At 35.3% G+C, this 17,504-nt stretch overlaps 1 protein-coding gene across 5 annotated transcripts in view; it reads right to left on the minus strand.

The window, feature by feature from the left end:
• Positions 1–17,504, minus strand: part of VPS13B (vacuolar protein sorting 13 homolog B) — an 866,934-nt gene that overhangs the window by 244,093 nt on the left and 605,337 nt on the right. For all 5 annotated transcript variants that reach the window (XM_023726045.1, XM_023726044.1, XM_004370737.2 and 2 more), the window contains exon 35: positions 7,044–7,181. In XM_023726045.1, the coding sequence (XP_023581813.1) occupies positions 7,044–7,181 (138 nt within the window). The remainder of the gene's footprint in view (positions 1–7,043; positions 7,182–17,504) is intronic.

A 17,504-nucleotide genomic window follows, 5' to 3' on the forward strand; every position in this document is an offset into this window, starting at 1 on the left:
TATGTGTATTTTCACCAAAAAAAAAAAAAGGTTGAGAAGTTAGAGGGTTGACATGTTGTGGGGTTGTTAACCAATGTCATAGAACAATATGTATACTACCATTTCATGAGAAACTATTTGTTCTGTAAGCCTTCACCTGAAGTACAATTAAAAAAAAAGGAAAAGTTAACACACATACACACACACAAAACAGGATTACCACCAATTAAAAGTCAAATACATTTTTAAAACAAAAATCAAGTAAAGCCAGAGACGAAACAAGTCTAAAGCTAGAATGAAATCAGAAAAGCTGGAAAGCACATAGACAAATTAATGAACAAGCTAAATAGGGAGAGACTAAAGAAGTGATTTTATTAAGAGAAAAAGATCAGTGGCTAGGTGTTTCAATATAGATACCATGTATATGAAACTAAAAATGTGAAACTGCATTCATAATTTTATGTTTGATATAACCAAACCAAAAACCAAACCCACTGCTGTGGAGTTGATTCCGACTCATAAGCAGCAACCCTACAAGACAGAGTAGAACTGCCGCATAGGGTTTCCAAGGAGCAGCTGGTGGATTCAATAGCTGACATTTTGGTTAGCAGCCGAACGCTTAACCCCACTGTGCCACCAGGGCTATGTAACTTAAATTCTATGATGAATCTGGCAAGCTGATTATTCATTTTATAATAAAACATAAATGACTTGGGAATGTTCATCCAGTTTGGCACATTTTTTTCTTTGTCATCATTTAAATGTCATTTCATGGCTAGCAACAGTGGTTCAAAAATTTGTCTGCAAAAGAATGATGAAAAAACTACCAAGGAGCTCAAACGTTTTTCCAAATGATCCTGAGTTAATTAGAAAAATCTGCACTCTTACTAGTTCTTCTTCTCACGTGTCAGCTCTCATTAAATTAAAAAAAAAAAAAAAAAATTCTCATTTCAAAAAGAAACCCTATGGTTAACAAAACTTTTAAACTGGAATCAAGTGGACACATTCCTACGTTCTCTATGATATCATACCAAACAGCTCACAGCCGAATTTGAATTTGCAAAAAGTATGAAAGATTTTTCAATATAAGAAATATCTAATCTAATGCTAGTCTTTTCTCTACAGGCTAACTGTGTTAGGAACAGGTGGCCCTGCTTTCAATTATGTAGGGCTAGCATGCCAGTGTGAGGCCTGGATTAGTTCACCTTCTCACGGGGAATTTTCCTCGGTTGGGAATGGATTTATTATGGCTTCACACATGGAATGGAGCTCATGTCAGCTGAGGGCAGTGACACATCATATGATTCAAATTAACCTGCTGTGGACTGTTCCGTAGGGCTTAGATTGTGTATTAAAATGACGACATTTTAAAAACAGCTTGAAAGAAACCAGGATTGCTGAACTGCAATGGTTCCAATTTGTTCCAACTAATCTATCACCTGCTGGAGATATTATTCTAGTGGGTTTCTGGTAGCTGCTGTTTTCCAGGTTTCTCCAAGCCACTGACCTTGCTAATGGGTACAATTGTTGCCTCTGAAGGAAAAAAGGTGAGGGTTGGGAGAGCTTTGAAGAGGTTTTTTGATGTAGAAGTTGGGACCTGCCATTTGCTGTAAAGTACTATTAAGTGAACAGAGGAAATAAGGGAATACTCATGAATTCTGAATTATTCTTCTAAAAACAAATACTAAAAAGCAGCATTTGTGACATTTGTTTAGATTAAATAATCCCTGAAAAATAAATTCAAAAGCTGTTAAGTTCACACCTTTCTGAAGAAAATTTAAGGTTAGGTAGTTATACTCAGCATTTCCTCCACCTTTCAGGGTTATAAGTCTTAATACTACCGTAATCTTTATTCAGAGCAAGAAAAGATAAAAGGAAGTATGATACTTTAAAGATGTAGCATATTATGTTATTTGAAAACAAACTTAAATAGATGTGCATATAGAGTAAAAAACTAATGGCAGCCAAAAGATTTTTAAGGTTAATACTGCATAAAAATTAGAAGCTTTCATTGTAATACTAAAAAAAGCTTTTTCCTTTTATTTTTCAAGGGAAGAGAATGATATTGGGGAGCATTATACAGCTGAAGCTTGTTTCCCAGTCTCAGCATAAATGATACTACCCTTCGTATCCCATTACCTAAAATCTGGAAAAAATATAATTTTCTTGAGATTCCCAAATCTATAAAATATACATTCATATGGCAAGAAATGGTTTAATGTGTCCTGTTACTCCATTTAATTAGTTTGCTATTTGCTATAGCTTTTTGCTATCTAAGTTAATACAGAGTGACAATCTGGCTTGCTGTGTGGTGAGAGAATATAATTATAAAATAACATCTAGTTATCGACTTTATAATTAGAAACTACATTTTGTAACACACAGTCATTGTTGTTAGTTGCTGTGGAGTTGATGTCAACGATGGCGACCCAACATGTGCAGAGTAGAATGGCTCCATACGGTTTTCAAGGCGATGACCTTTCAGAAGCAGATCACCAGGCCTGTCTTCCAAGATGCCTCTGGGTGGGTTCAAACTGCTACCAACCTTTTTATTACTAGTCAAGTACTTAACTATCCGTGCCACCCAGGGACTCCTACCTATCTACTTAAAATGACGAATTATTTATAGTAAGAAAATTTTTGTCTAAGATAGTAAATGCTGCAACATTTCAAAACTGTTAGGTTAGTGTTTTAGTGGGAATTACACAAAGCTGATGTATCATTCAAACAAACTGCTATGGATTGAACTGTGTCCCCAAAAAATATGTGTCAACTTGGCTAGGCTATGATTCCCAGTACTATGTGGCTGTCCTCCATTGTGTGATCTGATGTAATTTTCCTCTATGTTGTTAATGAGGCACGATTATAGGTAGTTATGCTAATGAAGCAGGACACAATCTACAGGATTACGCTGTATCTTGAGTCAATCTCTTTTGAGATATAAAAAAGACAGACGTAAGGAGACAGGAGAGGGACCTGATTGCCACTAAGCAAGAAGAGCCAAGAGTGGAGTGCATCCTTTGGACCTGGGGTTGCTGCGCTGAGAAGCTCCTAGACCAGGGGAAGATTGATGACAAGGACCTTCCCCAGAGTTAACAGACAGAGAAAGCCTTCCTTTGGAACTGGGCCCTGAATTCGTACTTCTAGCCTCCTAAACTGTGAGAGAATAAATTTCTGTTTGTTAAAGCCATCCACTTGTGGTATTTGTTATAGTAGCAATAGATAACTAAGACACAAATCTTCCCTCAAATAATTTATGAAACAGAAGTACTCTTGGCTAAAATTTTTAGACTTAAAGAACTTTAACCATTCATGGGATATTATTTTTTATTTTTCATAATAAAATCATCATTTTAAAAACTACTGTATTTTTATGCATCTAACGTGCCTTCTATGTCAGTTTGCCAATGGTGCCCTCCCCGACGAGGTATTTCTTTGTATCATTCCTCTCTTCCATACCCAAAAAGTATCTGCAGTTTGTTCTGTAACTCATGCTCTTAAAAAAACATACATATTTCAAACATAATAGTTATATAAAACCTTGCTCAAAAAGTATAGTTCTCAGACCAACAGCATCCACTTCACCATTTGCATTTAAACAAGTTCTCCAGATGTGCTTGAAACACAGACTCAAGTTTGAGAAGCACTGCTGTAAAGCAACTATTTCAATTCATTTACTTAAAAGTTTAAGTCTCCAAATAGATCACCATTATTATTACATGGACACAAAATTAGAAATAACGACTATTTAAACTAAATAAACAACTATTTTTTAAAAATCACATTTCTACTACAGGGTCACTTTAAGTGTCAGAATTATAAATACATAATTTTTCACTGATTCATGGGCATTTCTCCTAAAATTCCATTTATTTGTTTGCTTTTGAAACACAGTACATAATTTACTATTGACTTGCACGTCCAATCCTTTTTACAAACACACTTAATTAATTCAAATGTAAACTATGACAGAATTTTCTAGCCAAAGTGAGTGAAAGACTGTGCGTTTACCCTAATCATCTATTCTAGCCTGTCCATTTAGCCATATGTGAACAACCCTGGAAATCAGGATGCATCCCACTATGGATATAGTAAGAAAGTATCGTATCATAGCTTAAATGCAGATTTTTTCTTAGTGGTACATAAAATAATGTTTGTTTTTTTTAACCTACAATTGATGGCAGCTTGGATTCAATGAAATACGGTGCTTCATGCTCACTAACCAAACAGCAGGACACACATTTCTCTCAATCCATCCATTACCTCATCTCTTCTCTCCAAATTTAATGACTTCCTTATCCTTCATCATCAGCTTCTTGCTTTCCTTTGAGTCTTTAAAACCATGTCTAGATATTTATCATGATTAAAATAGTTCTTCAGACTTCTATCACGGACATTGAGAAACATGCTTTAAGGAGAACTGGGCCCGAGGGAAAGGACCAGTGTAGGTGGTTTAAGGCTGTGTTTATACCAGACATCATGACTGGGCTTTGCCACCTGTAGTCGTAGACAGAAAGTGAATCGGCATGCTATAGCACACATACTCAACGTGCGAAGTATGTGGACATTTGCCACTCAACAAAATCCATGCTTGCAGAATATTGCTAGAGACCTAAAAATAGCGTCATATCATTGTTTCACATTCTTAATGAAGAAACTAACATTTCTTTGATGACTAATATGTTCTGAAGCACTTTAAGTATAAAATAACAAAAGGAAAACTGAGATGTAGTAGTTTCTGTTAAATAAATAGCTAAGACCTCACTGGGGTGAGAGGAAAATAACAGAAAAAGAGAAGAGGAGGAGGAACATGAGAAGGAAGAAGAAGAAAAAGAGCAGGAAAAAGAAGGAGTAGGAGAAGGAACAGGAGAGGAGAGGAAAAATCTTTAGTAACGGTAAAATTATTTAGTGCAGAAGTTAAGATCTAGGTCTTTGGAGTCATAAAGAATGGCTCCCCTATAATTATGACCTTGAGCAAGTTATTTCACCTTTCTAAATCTCAGTGATCATATCATAAAAAAGGGATAATTATGGTGCCTACTCCTTGGGTATACGTGTGTGTAAAGCCACTTAGTGCCTGTGACATAATAATCATGCAATATATTTTGATATCTGTATCTCATGTTGTATACAGGGTCACCAACTCAACAGCACTTAACAACATGTGTATACTGTTGTATACAGGGTCGCCAACTTGACGGCACTTAACAACATGTGTATACTGCTTTTTTTTTTTTTCAGTTTTATATGCGTGAATGTGGCATCAGGATTCGAGGAAGACTCATTAACAACCTAAGATATGCAGATGACACAACGCTGCTTACAGAATGCAAAGAGGACGTGAAGCACTTACTGATGAAGACAAAACACTACAACCTTCAATATGGATTACACCTCAACATAAAGAAAACTAAAATCTTCACCACTGGGCCAATAAGCAACATAATGATTCACAGAGAAAATACTGAAGTTGTCAAGGATTTCATTTTACTTGGATCTACAATCAACGCCCATGGAAGCAGCAGTCAAGAAATCAAATGACTTATTGCACTGGGCAAATCTGCTTCAAGAGACCTCTTTGAAGTGTTAAAAAGCAAAGATGTCACTTTGAGGATTACTGTTCACCTGACCCAAGCCATGGTATTTTCAATTGCCTCATATGCATTTGAAACCTTAACAATGAACAAGGAAGACCAAAGAAGAACGGATGACTGCATTATGGTGTTGGCGAAGAATACTGAATATACTATGGGCTACCAGAAGAACAAACAAATCTGTCTTGGAAGAAGTACACCCAGAATGCACCTTAGAAGCCAGGATGGTGACACTTCATCTCACATACTTTGGACATGTTATCAGGAGGGACCAGTCCCTGGAGAAGGACATCATGCTTGGTAAAATATAGGGTCAGCAAGAAAGAGGAAGGCTCTTAATGAGATGGACTGACACAGTGGCTGCAACAATGGGCTCAAACATAGCAACTATTGTTGAGGATGGTGCAGGTCTGGGCAGTTTTTCGTTCTGTTGTACACAGGCTCCCTATAAGTTAGAACTGACTCAATGGCACCTAACAACAACAACAACATGTCTCAAGCACTTTGCAAAGCATCTGAAATAAGCATATTTATCTATCTAATCTATGTACATACACTCTTACATATGTATATCAAGTATCTTATCCATCCACTCATTTATCCTTTCCATTCTCTTCATTGTATAGGTGAGGAAACTGAGGCACAGGAGATTAGATGAACTGCCTAGGATCACAAAGTTAATTAATAGAAAAGACTGAAATATATGTCATGGACTGAGTTATGTCCCCCAAAAATATCTGTCAGCTTGGCTGGGTCATGATTCCCAGTGTTGTATGATTGTGTAATCTGCTGTGATTCCCTTATGTGTTGTAAACTCTTGTCACTATGATGAGATTGTATGTGATCTCCTTATGTGTTGTAAATTCTATCACTGTGATGAGGTTATACTGATGAGTTTGACAAGACTAGATAGTGTCTTAATGCAATCTCTTTTGAGATACAAAAGAGAGAAGCGAGCAGAGACACACAGGAGCCTCATACCACCAAGAAAGCAGTGCCGGGAGCAGAGCGCGTCCTTTGGACCTGAGGTTCCTGTGCAGAGAAGCTCCTAGACCAAAGGAAGACTGACGACACGGACCTTCTTCCAGAGCCGATGAAGAAAGCATTCCCCTGGAGCTTACGCCTTGAATTTGGACTTGTAGGCTACTGGACTGTGAGAGAATAAACTTCTCTTTGCTAAATCCATCCACTTGTTAGTATTTCTGTTACAGCAGCACTAGATGACTAAGACAATACAGTCTTGGGTCTTTGGTTTCTTGTCAACTATTCTTTATTTGATAATTAATTTTTTTAAGATTAAAGCTAATTTTTAATGTATATTTATATTTGCTTTTTGATCTCTAGAATGGACAGTTTGACAACAGGATGGAAAACAAACCATTCATTTTAGGCAAAAAAAAAAAAAAATCAAGATTACAGTTTAATATACTAACATAAAATATGTACACACTTCAATTATGACTTGCTTACCTGGTCCATTAAGAAAGTCTTTAATTTGCAGTGTTACAAGGGAAGGTGGAATGCCACTTTTGCTGTCTATTTCTCCGGGTACTGTTTGCAGCCAAACAGTGCAGTAGTCAAGGGCTTCTGGCAGCGTCTTCCCAGGATCTGAAGGAACAAAATTGAAATGGAAAATAATTAAATCACAGATATCTCATTTTGCTGCACGAGTTCAAACTAATAAATGAGAGAAAAGAATGGTTAAATAATTGCATGTAACCCTCACTGATTCATTTGTTTGTACACATACAGCACACAAGGACTTGTATGCTGAAAGATAAGCTACCTCTGTACAAGGTGGGATGAAGAAATAATTTTTCAGAAAACAGTCAAAATGGAAAAGATATTTTGAATCTTATATAATCTTTGAGTGAAGGCAAAGTTCCCACACTCTGTGAGTTGTTAACAGTTAAATAGTCGGATTTAAAAAAATTTTTTAATGTGATGTTGCAAACATCACATTAATTAAAGAAAACAGGGCAATCTTTTCAGATTTTTTTTTTTTTTTAAAGGCATATACATGTTGAAAGATGCAGTGCATTAGTACTACAGTACTTAGTTATTTGATCGGTTTTAGAGTTTGACTGACATTACAATCACTTTTTACTGCTAGGCTTTTGAAGCTAACTTCAGTAGCTTTCCCCATTTAAAAAAAAACAAAAAACAAAACTAAACCCGTTGCCGTCGAGTCGGTTCTGGTTCATAGTGACCCTATACGACCCACAGGGTTTCCAAGGAGCAGCCGGTGGAATTGAACTGCCGACCTTTTGGTTAGCAGCTGAGCTCTTAACCACTGCGCCACAGGGCTCCAGCTTTCCCCATGGCCTTCTTTAATGATAAAAATTGGTCAATTTTTTAATAGTCACAATTATAAATAAAACTTGGATTTTTTTTCTGTTGTGACTTTTCTCTTTTTAATACTGTGCAGTTGTTTACATTTTCCTGCTTAATACTGTGTATACAAAAATATGTATCTTGGCTATTGGTGATGGCAAACTGAATTTGCTTTTTGAGGCCTGGCAATTCATGGTTTTTATTGAAATAGCTCTTTAAATAAAAACGACTGCTATATCTTGGCATACAATAGGGTAGGCTTGTTAAAACTTCTAAATATCCAGTTTTTCTTTAGTTTCAAGATTATTTTTCTCTATTTTTTAACGGCCTCTGAATGTCAATTTTATAGGGATGTTCTTGCCACAGTATCCATCTATTCCATTTTCAGTTGATTTGAAATGTATTATTAAAGTGTTACTTATTTTAGGTTTTATTGATTGGATTGCTTTCAAGAATAGCATTTACATACAGTGTATTATATTCAACATATGGTTATACAGTATTACTGTCATATGTGAACTGGGCATAGAAATTCTGCCTTGGAATTTGTATTTCTTGACCTTATCATGTGATCTTTATGAAATCTGGCACATTTGAACCTTTACGTGATTTCCAAGAAAATACTGAAAGCAATTGATTGTAACGTTAGATCTATGTGGTAAAGATCAAACATTAAGCTAGCGCATTCTTCTCGTTTTATATGATCAGTCAATTTAATGCAGTGAGAATATATGCACAGTAGATCCATTTCATATTAACACAATACTATTCTCTCTTAAATATAAGGGTCAAGTCTAGTGAAAGGATGACAAAAGACTATTGCTGGTAGGATCTATAATCAGTTTGTAGGAGCTATGTATCAGGACCTGAAAGTGTCCATTTCTAGAGTCTCATCTATGTACACATCATCAAGAAACAGCTATTGAGTAAGTGGTAGTACGCTACACCTATATGAAGAGGCATAGTTCTTCATCTTAAAGAGAATACAATCTAGAGAGAGAACAATGATCTAACAGAGAAAACACAGACTAAGTAATACAAGTAACTAAACAAATAATGAACAGAGATGAATTAAATTGATGCAGAAATATTAATATGATGTGTAAAAAAATGGCAAGTAAAACAAAGGATGATAATAAAACAAGTTCTATAACTCCTATGAGTTGCATATTCAAACTTGTACTGGGTTGGAAAGATTATTTTCATTGTGGCATTGCAAAAAATACAATTCATTTTTTATGCTTTTCTGGGAGCTAAATGTAAGGATTCCATACAGCAGAGTAATGTATACTGAGGAAATGTAACTACATTCACTATTATACTATATATTAGTACATTAACAACAATAACACGCCGGAACTAGAAAACATCAAAGCCTGACATATTTGACCATATAAAACATATCTGTGAAAGGGAACCATGAATAGAGTTCAAAGTCAAATAATAAAAAAGAAAAAAAATTGCAACATACGTGACAGTGACAGAAAAGGGATATCATTAATAAAGACTTCATACAATCAATATAGATACCGAGAAAAATTCATAAATGATACAAACCATTAATAAATGAAGAAAAACAAATGGCATATAAACATTAAAGAATACAAATGTTAGCAAAGATCAAAGAAATAAATCTTTTAAAATAAGGCAGAATTTTTCACTTATTAGATCAGTAAAGACTAAAAACTGATAATGTCTGTGTTGATAGTTTGTGAGGAAGATCCACTTTCATCCATAACTGGATGGCCTTTCGGGAGGGTAATTAGATAATACACAACAGATTTTAAGTGGATATTATCATTTGACCCAGTAAATTAAGTTCTAGTAATTTATTACAAAGAAATAGTCAGATAAGGGTGTAAAGACAAATACACACATACATTAATTCACTGTAGAAGTGTTTATCATAGCAAACTAAAACAAAAAACAGAATTTCTACAGATTAATGTTTAAATAAATTGATTCTTGTAAACAACGGTAATCCATACAAACGTTTAAATGAATCATATACGTACTGACATAGTTAAGACAGTCATTTTATATTGTTAATAGTAAAAAAAAATAAAAGGAAAGAAATAGTGCAGGTTAAGCATCCTTTCATTTATTGGCCATTTAGGTTTCGTCTTCCATAAAGTATTTTTTATTTGCTCATTTTTCTATTGGGCTCTTTTTCTTACTGATTTGTAGGAGCTCTTTATATGTTTCGGGTAATTAATGTTTTACATGCCATAGGTAGCAAATGTTTCCTTTCAGTGTATTAGTTGTCTTTTAACTATATAGTATGATGTTTTTTGCATATATATATTACTTTATATACGTGGTCAAAAATCTATTAACTTTTATTTTATGGATTCATCCCTAGACAATTATATATCTTCCTATAGTTTTTTACTTACAGCTGTTTAATCCTTCTAGAGATTACTGCTTTATGCAAAATAGGAATAATCTGTTCAGCCTCACTATTAACCAGAAAAATAAACATTAAAACAAGAAAATTTTAAATTAATTGAATTAGTATAAATAAAAAAGATTGATATTATCTTGTGTGGGGTTGAAGGAGGAGAAATGGACCCTCCCATGCATTGTGAAGGACAGTATAAATACAGCATTTTTCTATGGGGTTGGGGCAAGGGTTGATAATGAGTGTCTATCAAAATAAATACATAGCCATTGCCCTGCAATCAGAAGGGTCATCTGTAGGACTCTATCTTAAAGAAATACTTAGACAAGAATACAAAGATAAATGTCCAAAGAAGTTGACTGGAGCATCATTAAAATAATAAAAATATGGAAAAATAAAACTAAATATCCATCTGTAGAGAAATGGTAAAAAAAAGTACAACTATACTATGAATACTGCATGGAATACTATACTGGTGATAAAAAGAATGGTATGAATCTGTTGATACAGAAGAGCTTCAAAATTTATTATTATAGGAATTTATAGGAATAAAACAAAGAAATAGGGACGCTAGGTTTAGTAAATTCAATTATGTAAAAAATCTTCCGTATACATACATACACAAACATATACACATACATACGAATACATTTTTTTTTTTTTAAGAAGTACTGGAGTGATACACATCAAACTATTAATGGTTAGGAGCGGAGTAGTAGCCTTAGTGGGGAAAAGATTTGTTTTACTCTATATACTTTGATAATACTTGATGTTTTCACTAATGAGAATGGAATTACGTATTATTTTTGTAATATCCAAAGAAGAAAAAAATAAAGTGACAAAGGGAAATTATACTCCTTTATGTATAAGAAAAACACACAAATGTTTAGTTAGTGTGTAACTACAGAACACTATTAAATTTATTCCATAATAAGACTACTGCATTTGGAATTATGAGTTTCTTCAAAGCACAAATAATTACATTTTTTCCCTCAATACTAGAGACAGCATCAGTCCTGTGAAGATTTTGAAAATGTTAAGCTCTGTTTAATAATGTTTCCTATAGACTTTCTTAACTTCTGGAATGAATTATTGGAGAAGGGCTATCTTCATGATGATGCTAAGAATATTCTGATATATGGAACTGTAAGTTTTTCAGAGCTGAAAACAAAATAGGACTGTTTACCAAGCATTTACAAATATTAAAATAAAGGCGAAAGGAAAGAGCACTTTAAAGGCTATTTGCTGTCCTGTCCTCATCAAGGTATAAACTGGGAAAACAGCAAATTCTGATAATGTGAATGAAAGTTTTCCAGGTAGGTGAGATGGGTTCCGTGCAGGTGCTTCTCTCTTGGTGAGAGGGCCAGGCCATTTGGCACCCAGCCTAGGAGTGTGCCCCAAGGCAATTACATGGGGAGATGCCTTAACGGGAGCTAAAACAAACTGGTAGTGGTAGGAAGGAGAAAAGGGATCAGGAATTTAGGAAACTGTAAAAGGAGGAAATCTATCCAACGAAGCCCAACTTTCAGTTACTATTTCTCAACAAAATGTTAGGACAAGTGGTTTAAAAAGTGCAGCTGTATTTATAGGGCTGGGACAGTATAATAACTGAATTTAGGAACATCCAGGAAAACACAGGTTACATGGTCGATGAATACTGACTGCTATGACAGAGCTGTGGGTCCCCTCCCATTTGTGGCTAAAATCTCTACTGTGGACATGCCTGCAGTCAGTCGTTGTGGTTAGATGAAGCAGCAGTAATAGCAGAAAAGTATATAAGAATTGCAGAGACATAGCTCAAGCTCACAAGTCACCATTTAGTTACTTCTGTTCTAAAGGCTGGATGATGAGGGATATGACTTCTAGACTTCCTGCACTGTCTTCAATTTAACTTTTCTTAATTCCATCATCAGGTCTAGAAAATGGGATTCACATTACACATTCCTCAGGGTATATACCTGGGAAAGCACCAGATAAACTAGGATTGAAGGAGCCTGTGAATATAATATCAATGGATTGACAAACAGGAATAACTGTTTCATATTGGAAGCTCCTTCAGACTTTGTTAATTTTCTTCTCCATACATAATGAACACCTATTTGAGTACAGAAAGTTCTCAGAAAGAATAAAGCTCCTGTTGAGACTGAACACATTTATGCTGCTGTCCCTAAGAAACAGGAGGAAGTCCTATCTTGTGAGGGATATCACAGGATGGGAAATGAATGAGAATAAATGACAAAGTGTTCATAGCCATAAATCTTGCTCAAAGTGAGGTAGAACTAATTTCTAAGGCACTGGTATTGACAAAGTTATAATATTTGTTTTTCTTCTGGGCTGACCTGCCTCTAAAAGAAAATATTTCATTATGTCAATTCACAAGGAACACGCAAAGAGAAGATTCAGAAAGCCTCAACACAGTTCCCAAACATATCAAGGAACTGTCTTTCATAAAGCTTGATCAGGATTGTATTCTTGTTTGTGCTTGTATGTTAATTTGCTCTTCTTCACAAAAATCTTAACTGCTTAGGAGGACTTCCATTGAATCTTATAAAAGTAGTCTTTTGTAGTACTGCCTACTATCTATTTTTTTAACCCTTAGCAAACATTCATAGAGTTCAGTATATTTTTTTCCTTACCATTCAAATTAAAAATATAACATTATTCAATGCAGCCAACCTGAAATGAAATTTTGAAATGCAATTCAATTATTTTCTTTGCAATCTTCTACTTATCAAAAATTTTGTTTTCCAAGCTCACACAGAACAGCTGACTGTTACAGATTTTGTAAACTTCGTTATTATTCTACTTTGTTCCACCGCGTAGCAGGGTATTTCTTTTTCATAACTAAGTTGAGTTTTTACTAAGGTCCTAAAGAGAACATATATTTCCACACATTTCAGGGATGGTAATTTCCGCATTTTAAGACTGACTTAACGCTGAATATTTAATGGAATCTATTTACTTTTACAGGGGGCACTGCTGGTTCAGTGGTACAATTCTCGCCTTGCACGCAGGAGACCTGGGTTTGATTCCTGACCGATGTACCTCATGTACAAGCACGCCCACCTGTCAGTGGAGGCTTGTGTGTTGCTATGATGCAGAACAGGTTTCAGCAAAGCTTCTAGACTAAGAGGGATTAGAGAGAAAAGCCTGGTGATCTACTTCTGAAAATTAGCCAATGAAAACCCTATGGATCACAACGATTTGATCTGCAACTGATCATGCGGATGGTGCACAATTGAGTAGCATTTCCTTATGTTGTGCTGGGGTCACCATGAGTTGGGCGCCAACTCGACAGCAGCTAATGACAACAACAATTACTTTTACACTGGGTACTTCTAAGTGCTACCCATCATAGAACCAAAAGTTTTTGATATATTTTGCAATATGAATAAAGAACTCTGAATTTAAAATGCCTAACGCCCTAAGATGATTCCTGGTGGTGCAAATGGTTAAGTGTTCAGCTACTAACCAAAAGTTGGCAGACAGAGCCCACTCAGAGGCACCTCTGAAGAAAGTCCTAGCGGTCTACTTCTGAAAGATCACAGCCATTGAAAACCCTACAAACACAGTTCTACTCTGGAAACACATGGGATTGTTGCCCTGAGTCGGAATCGACTCCATGGTAACTTTTTTTTTGATAATGCCATAAAAATTTGTTTCTTTCAAAGCTAAATACCTATTATAAAGAGGTGTAGAGTGAGACTGTAAAGCTGTGCTGTTCTGTTCTCTTTTCCATTTGGTTGTTTTTGTATTAAATTCTAACGTAGGATTCAGGTATTTTACAGGACAGCCTTTGATTAAAATTCTGTGCAAGTAAATACAGGGTAATGTCCAGAAAAACAAAATAAAAACATGTAGTCATATATCCAAGGAAGATCAACTTAATCCCAACGCCAAACCTTTTCTCTGCTTTGAGCAAAGTCTGGGGTCGCTAACACTGAAAGCCAATCCAGTACCTGAAACTATTCCCTCCCATCTTTTCAATCCTTTTAAGTTAATGTTATTTAAAATGAGTGTCACAAAGGCCATGACACTAATGTTTCCCTCATGTCTAACAAGGAGGTCTATTAAGTTTTCCCTTCAGCCACTAATAACTATCAAAGTCCCAATTTACAGTTGCTTCATATTTCTAAGGCATTTTGTAAGTACTATCTCATTTGAACTCAGATTAAACCATTAAACGACAAAGACCAGATATTATTATACCCATTTTAGAGATAAGGAAACTAAAGCACAGAGAAATTTAGTTATTTTCATCAGGGAGCTTTGGCATTACAGCCAAGACTAAAAGTCAAGCTTTCTGATTTCCATTCCGATACCTTTCTCCATACAACATTAATTTCCCCTACTGGTTGAGTCAATTTTTATTTAACCTTCTCACCACAATTCTCCCTGTGTGATACACTGGAGTACATCTCATATAAGAGACCTACTTATATGCTGATTCCTGTCAATAATAATAATAATAGTAATAATTTCATTTCATATTACTGGCCGTCAAGAAATGTTCTCAGAAGCTACATTTTCAGATAAATGTTCAAGTTGTGATCATTATGACATTAAAGTCATAGGTTAATTCTAAGCCTTTCCAGGGATATTAGCAGAACCTTTAATTCTGAAGAGACATGTAATTCAACCCTTTTCTTAAAGTCACAATAGCTAAACGAAATCAAGATAAGATTTATGAGGTGTACAAAGCCAGTTTATGATTTTCTAACTGTTGGTTTACTCAAATGTCTTTGGTACATTTTCTGCAGTCCTATTCATGAAAGGGGAAACAAGGCAATAACTGTAACTGAAATTTTTCAAACTGCACAATAGCTATATAATTGCACTGAAATGATGTGATCTTTTTTCTGCCAATTGCATCCACTATTTTTGAACTGACTTAAAGATATAACGAACAATGATAAAAGCAACAACAGCAATATTATTAACATTCATTGAGCCTGGGCCACACACTGCTAAGAACTTTCCATACATTGTTTAATCCTCACAGCAACACTAGGAAGTCACTACTAGTATTATGCCTAAATTATAGATATGGAAACTGAGGCTTAGAAAGGTTAAGTAACTTGCCCAAGGTCACTCAGCTGTAAGAAGCAGAGCTGGAATTAGAACTTAAGACTGACTGGCTAGATCTTGAACTCTTACATTTCACGTTTGTCTCTTAATCAGACCTTAAGTCGTATCTGTAACATATATAAAACTTTACAGTGCAGAAAGCATTCCATCCTAGAAACATCGTATCTTGGATGTTTCTGTCCTACTCAGAAATGTGTTATTTGTTTTTTCCCCCGGTGTAAGTTCTAATCAGCTTTAATGTCTTCATTTTAGTATAGATGATGCTTGAAAAATTACAATAAGGTAGAGAAGCTGTAAGACAGCAGAAGCAATTGTTTTCAAATTGGCTTCTTTGTTAGTTCCTAGGACACATTAGTGAGTAATAAAATACTGGACTAAATGTGTACTGAAGCAGTGTGGGGGTTAGTTAAATTGTCTCAGAATGGTTCAACTCCTTCACAATTGACCAGATGGCACAGACATTTCTTCAAAAACAAACAAAAAGCTCAAATAAACAAGAAGAAAATTGACTTTTTGAGGCTGCCTTTAGCTGCACAGTCAAGATATGAGGCAATTTCAAATCTGGACTGCATTACCTTAAACAAAACAAATACCAATTTTAAAATATTTACAAACATAACTAATACGATTATGTTAAAAACAACTACATACATCTTTATTTAAATGAGAATTGCCAATAATACTGCTGCTACATATAAAGGTGTTGGCAGAAGACCTCATTTCTGGTAGAGGTTGCTCCAGGTGGGAAGGGCATGGAAAAACCCATTCCCACATTATTTTAATATTTTAAAAAAAGAAACTTGTTAACTCACTGATGCATTATCTACTTGGACTAGATGGACAATCATTTGAGGTAGATTAATAAGACTAATGGAAATAAAAGATCAAGTTGATAATTTAGTATGTAAGTAATCTGCCTGATTTTAAACTATGCAGAGTAAAACAGAGCTATACATACACTTATAGATATAATTGGCATAGTTCAGGATCACTAAATTATGCAGATCGGGGGTTATACTTTATGAATAATACCTTTAAAATTATAAGCAATTCATATCATTTTTATTTTATTCCAGATTTCTAAAACAGATGTAGGTATAGATACAGATTCCATTTATCATCTCTTCTGGGACACACACACACACGTGTACATCTTATATATATATATATATATATATAGCCCTGGTGGCACAGTAGTTAAGAGCTTGGCTGCTAACCAAAAGGTTGGCAGTTCGAATCCACCAGCTGCTCCTTGGAAACCCTATGGGGCAGTCCTACTCTATCCTGCAGGGTCGCTATGAGTCAGAATCGACTCGATGGCAATGAGTTTGGTTCATGTAATATGCATATATATTTAAAATTATTCCCACACACATATATACATATATATATAAAGTTACATGTGCTGGGAGGGACAGGTTGACAAATGCAAAAAGTTTCACAGCATTTCCTATTTTAATTTGATCTTATAATATATAAAGGGAAAGCCCTAAGGAACACATAGAAAGAACACCACTGCCCCCCTTTGAGTACATGGGCATGTTCTTTGCTGAGTGGTGACAAAGCAGAACCAAGTTAATGCTGATAACTCTCAGGGAGCAGTAATGATTCATTACAATATATTTAACTGATCTGTGCTCATAGATGTAAAGATACAAGGCGTCACTTTTGGAGGAAACACTGTATTAAATTGTTCAGCAAACCAGGTTCCATCTAACAGACTAGAATATTTTTTAAAATTACAGGATTCCTGGTGCCAGCCAAGTTGGAATAAGCTCACTGAAGCCTAAGTCCCATGCTAATTACGATTAACAACACTTGATAAATAAAACACAAGAAGCAACTATTGAGGACTCTGAAAAGTATAACAAGAACAATGTGGATTGGGGATGGCAGTCAAACTTGCAGATATGTCCCGTATAGTGGTGAGTTTCCATTTTTTTGGAGGGGGGGTTGTTTTCCCTCTTTTCTCTTTGACTTGAGCGTGAGCCCTACTCAGTAATGGCAAGGGCACAGCCAAAACTTCAACAGAAACTTGTCTGGGCAATGAGGCCCCTGTGGTTCCAAGAGTGTGGGAATTTCCTTGTTTTTTTCTCCTGGCTTTGCCC

The sequence above is a fragment of the Trichechus manatus genome, unplaced genomic scaffold (assembly GCF_000243295.1).
Source record: "Trichechus manatus latirostris isolate Lorelei unplaced genomic scaffold, TriManLat1.0 scaffold00009, whole genome shotgun sequence".
NCBI classification, from domain to species: Eukaryota; Metazoa; Chordata; class Mammalia; order Sirenia; family Trichechidae; genus Trichechus; species Trichechus manatus.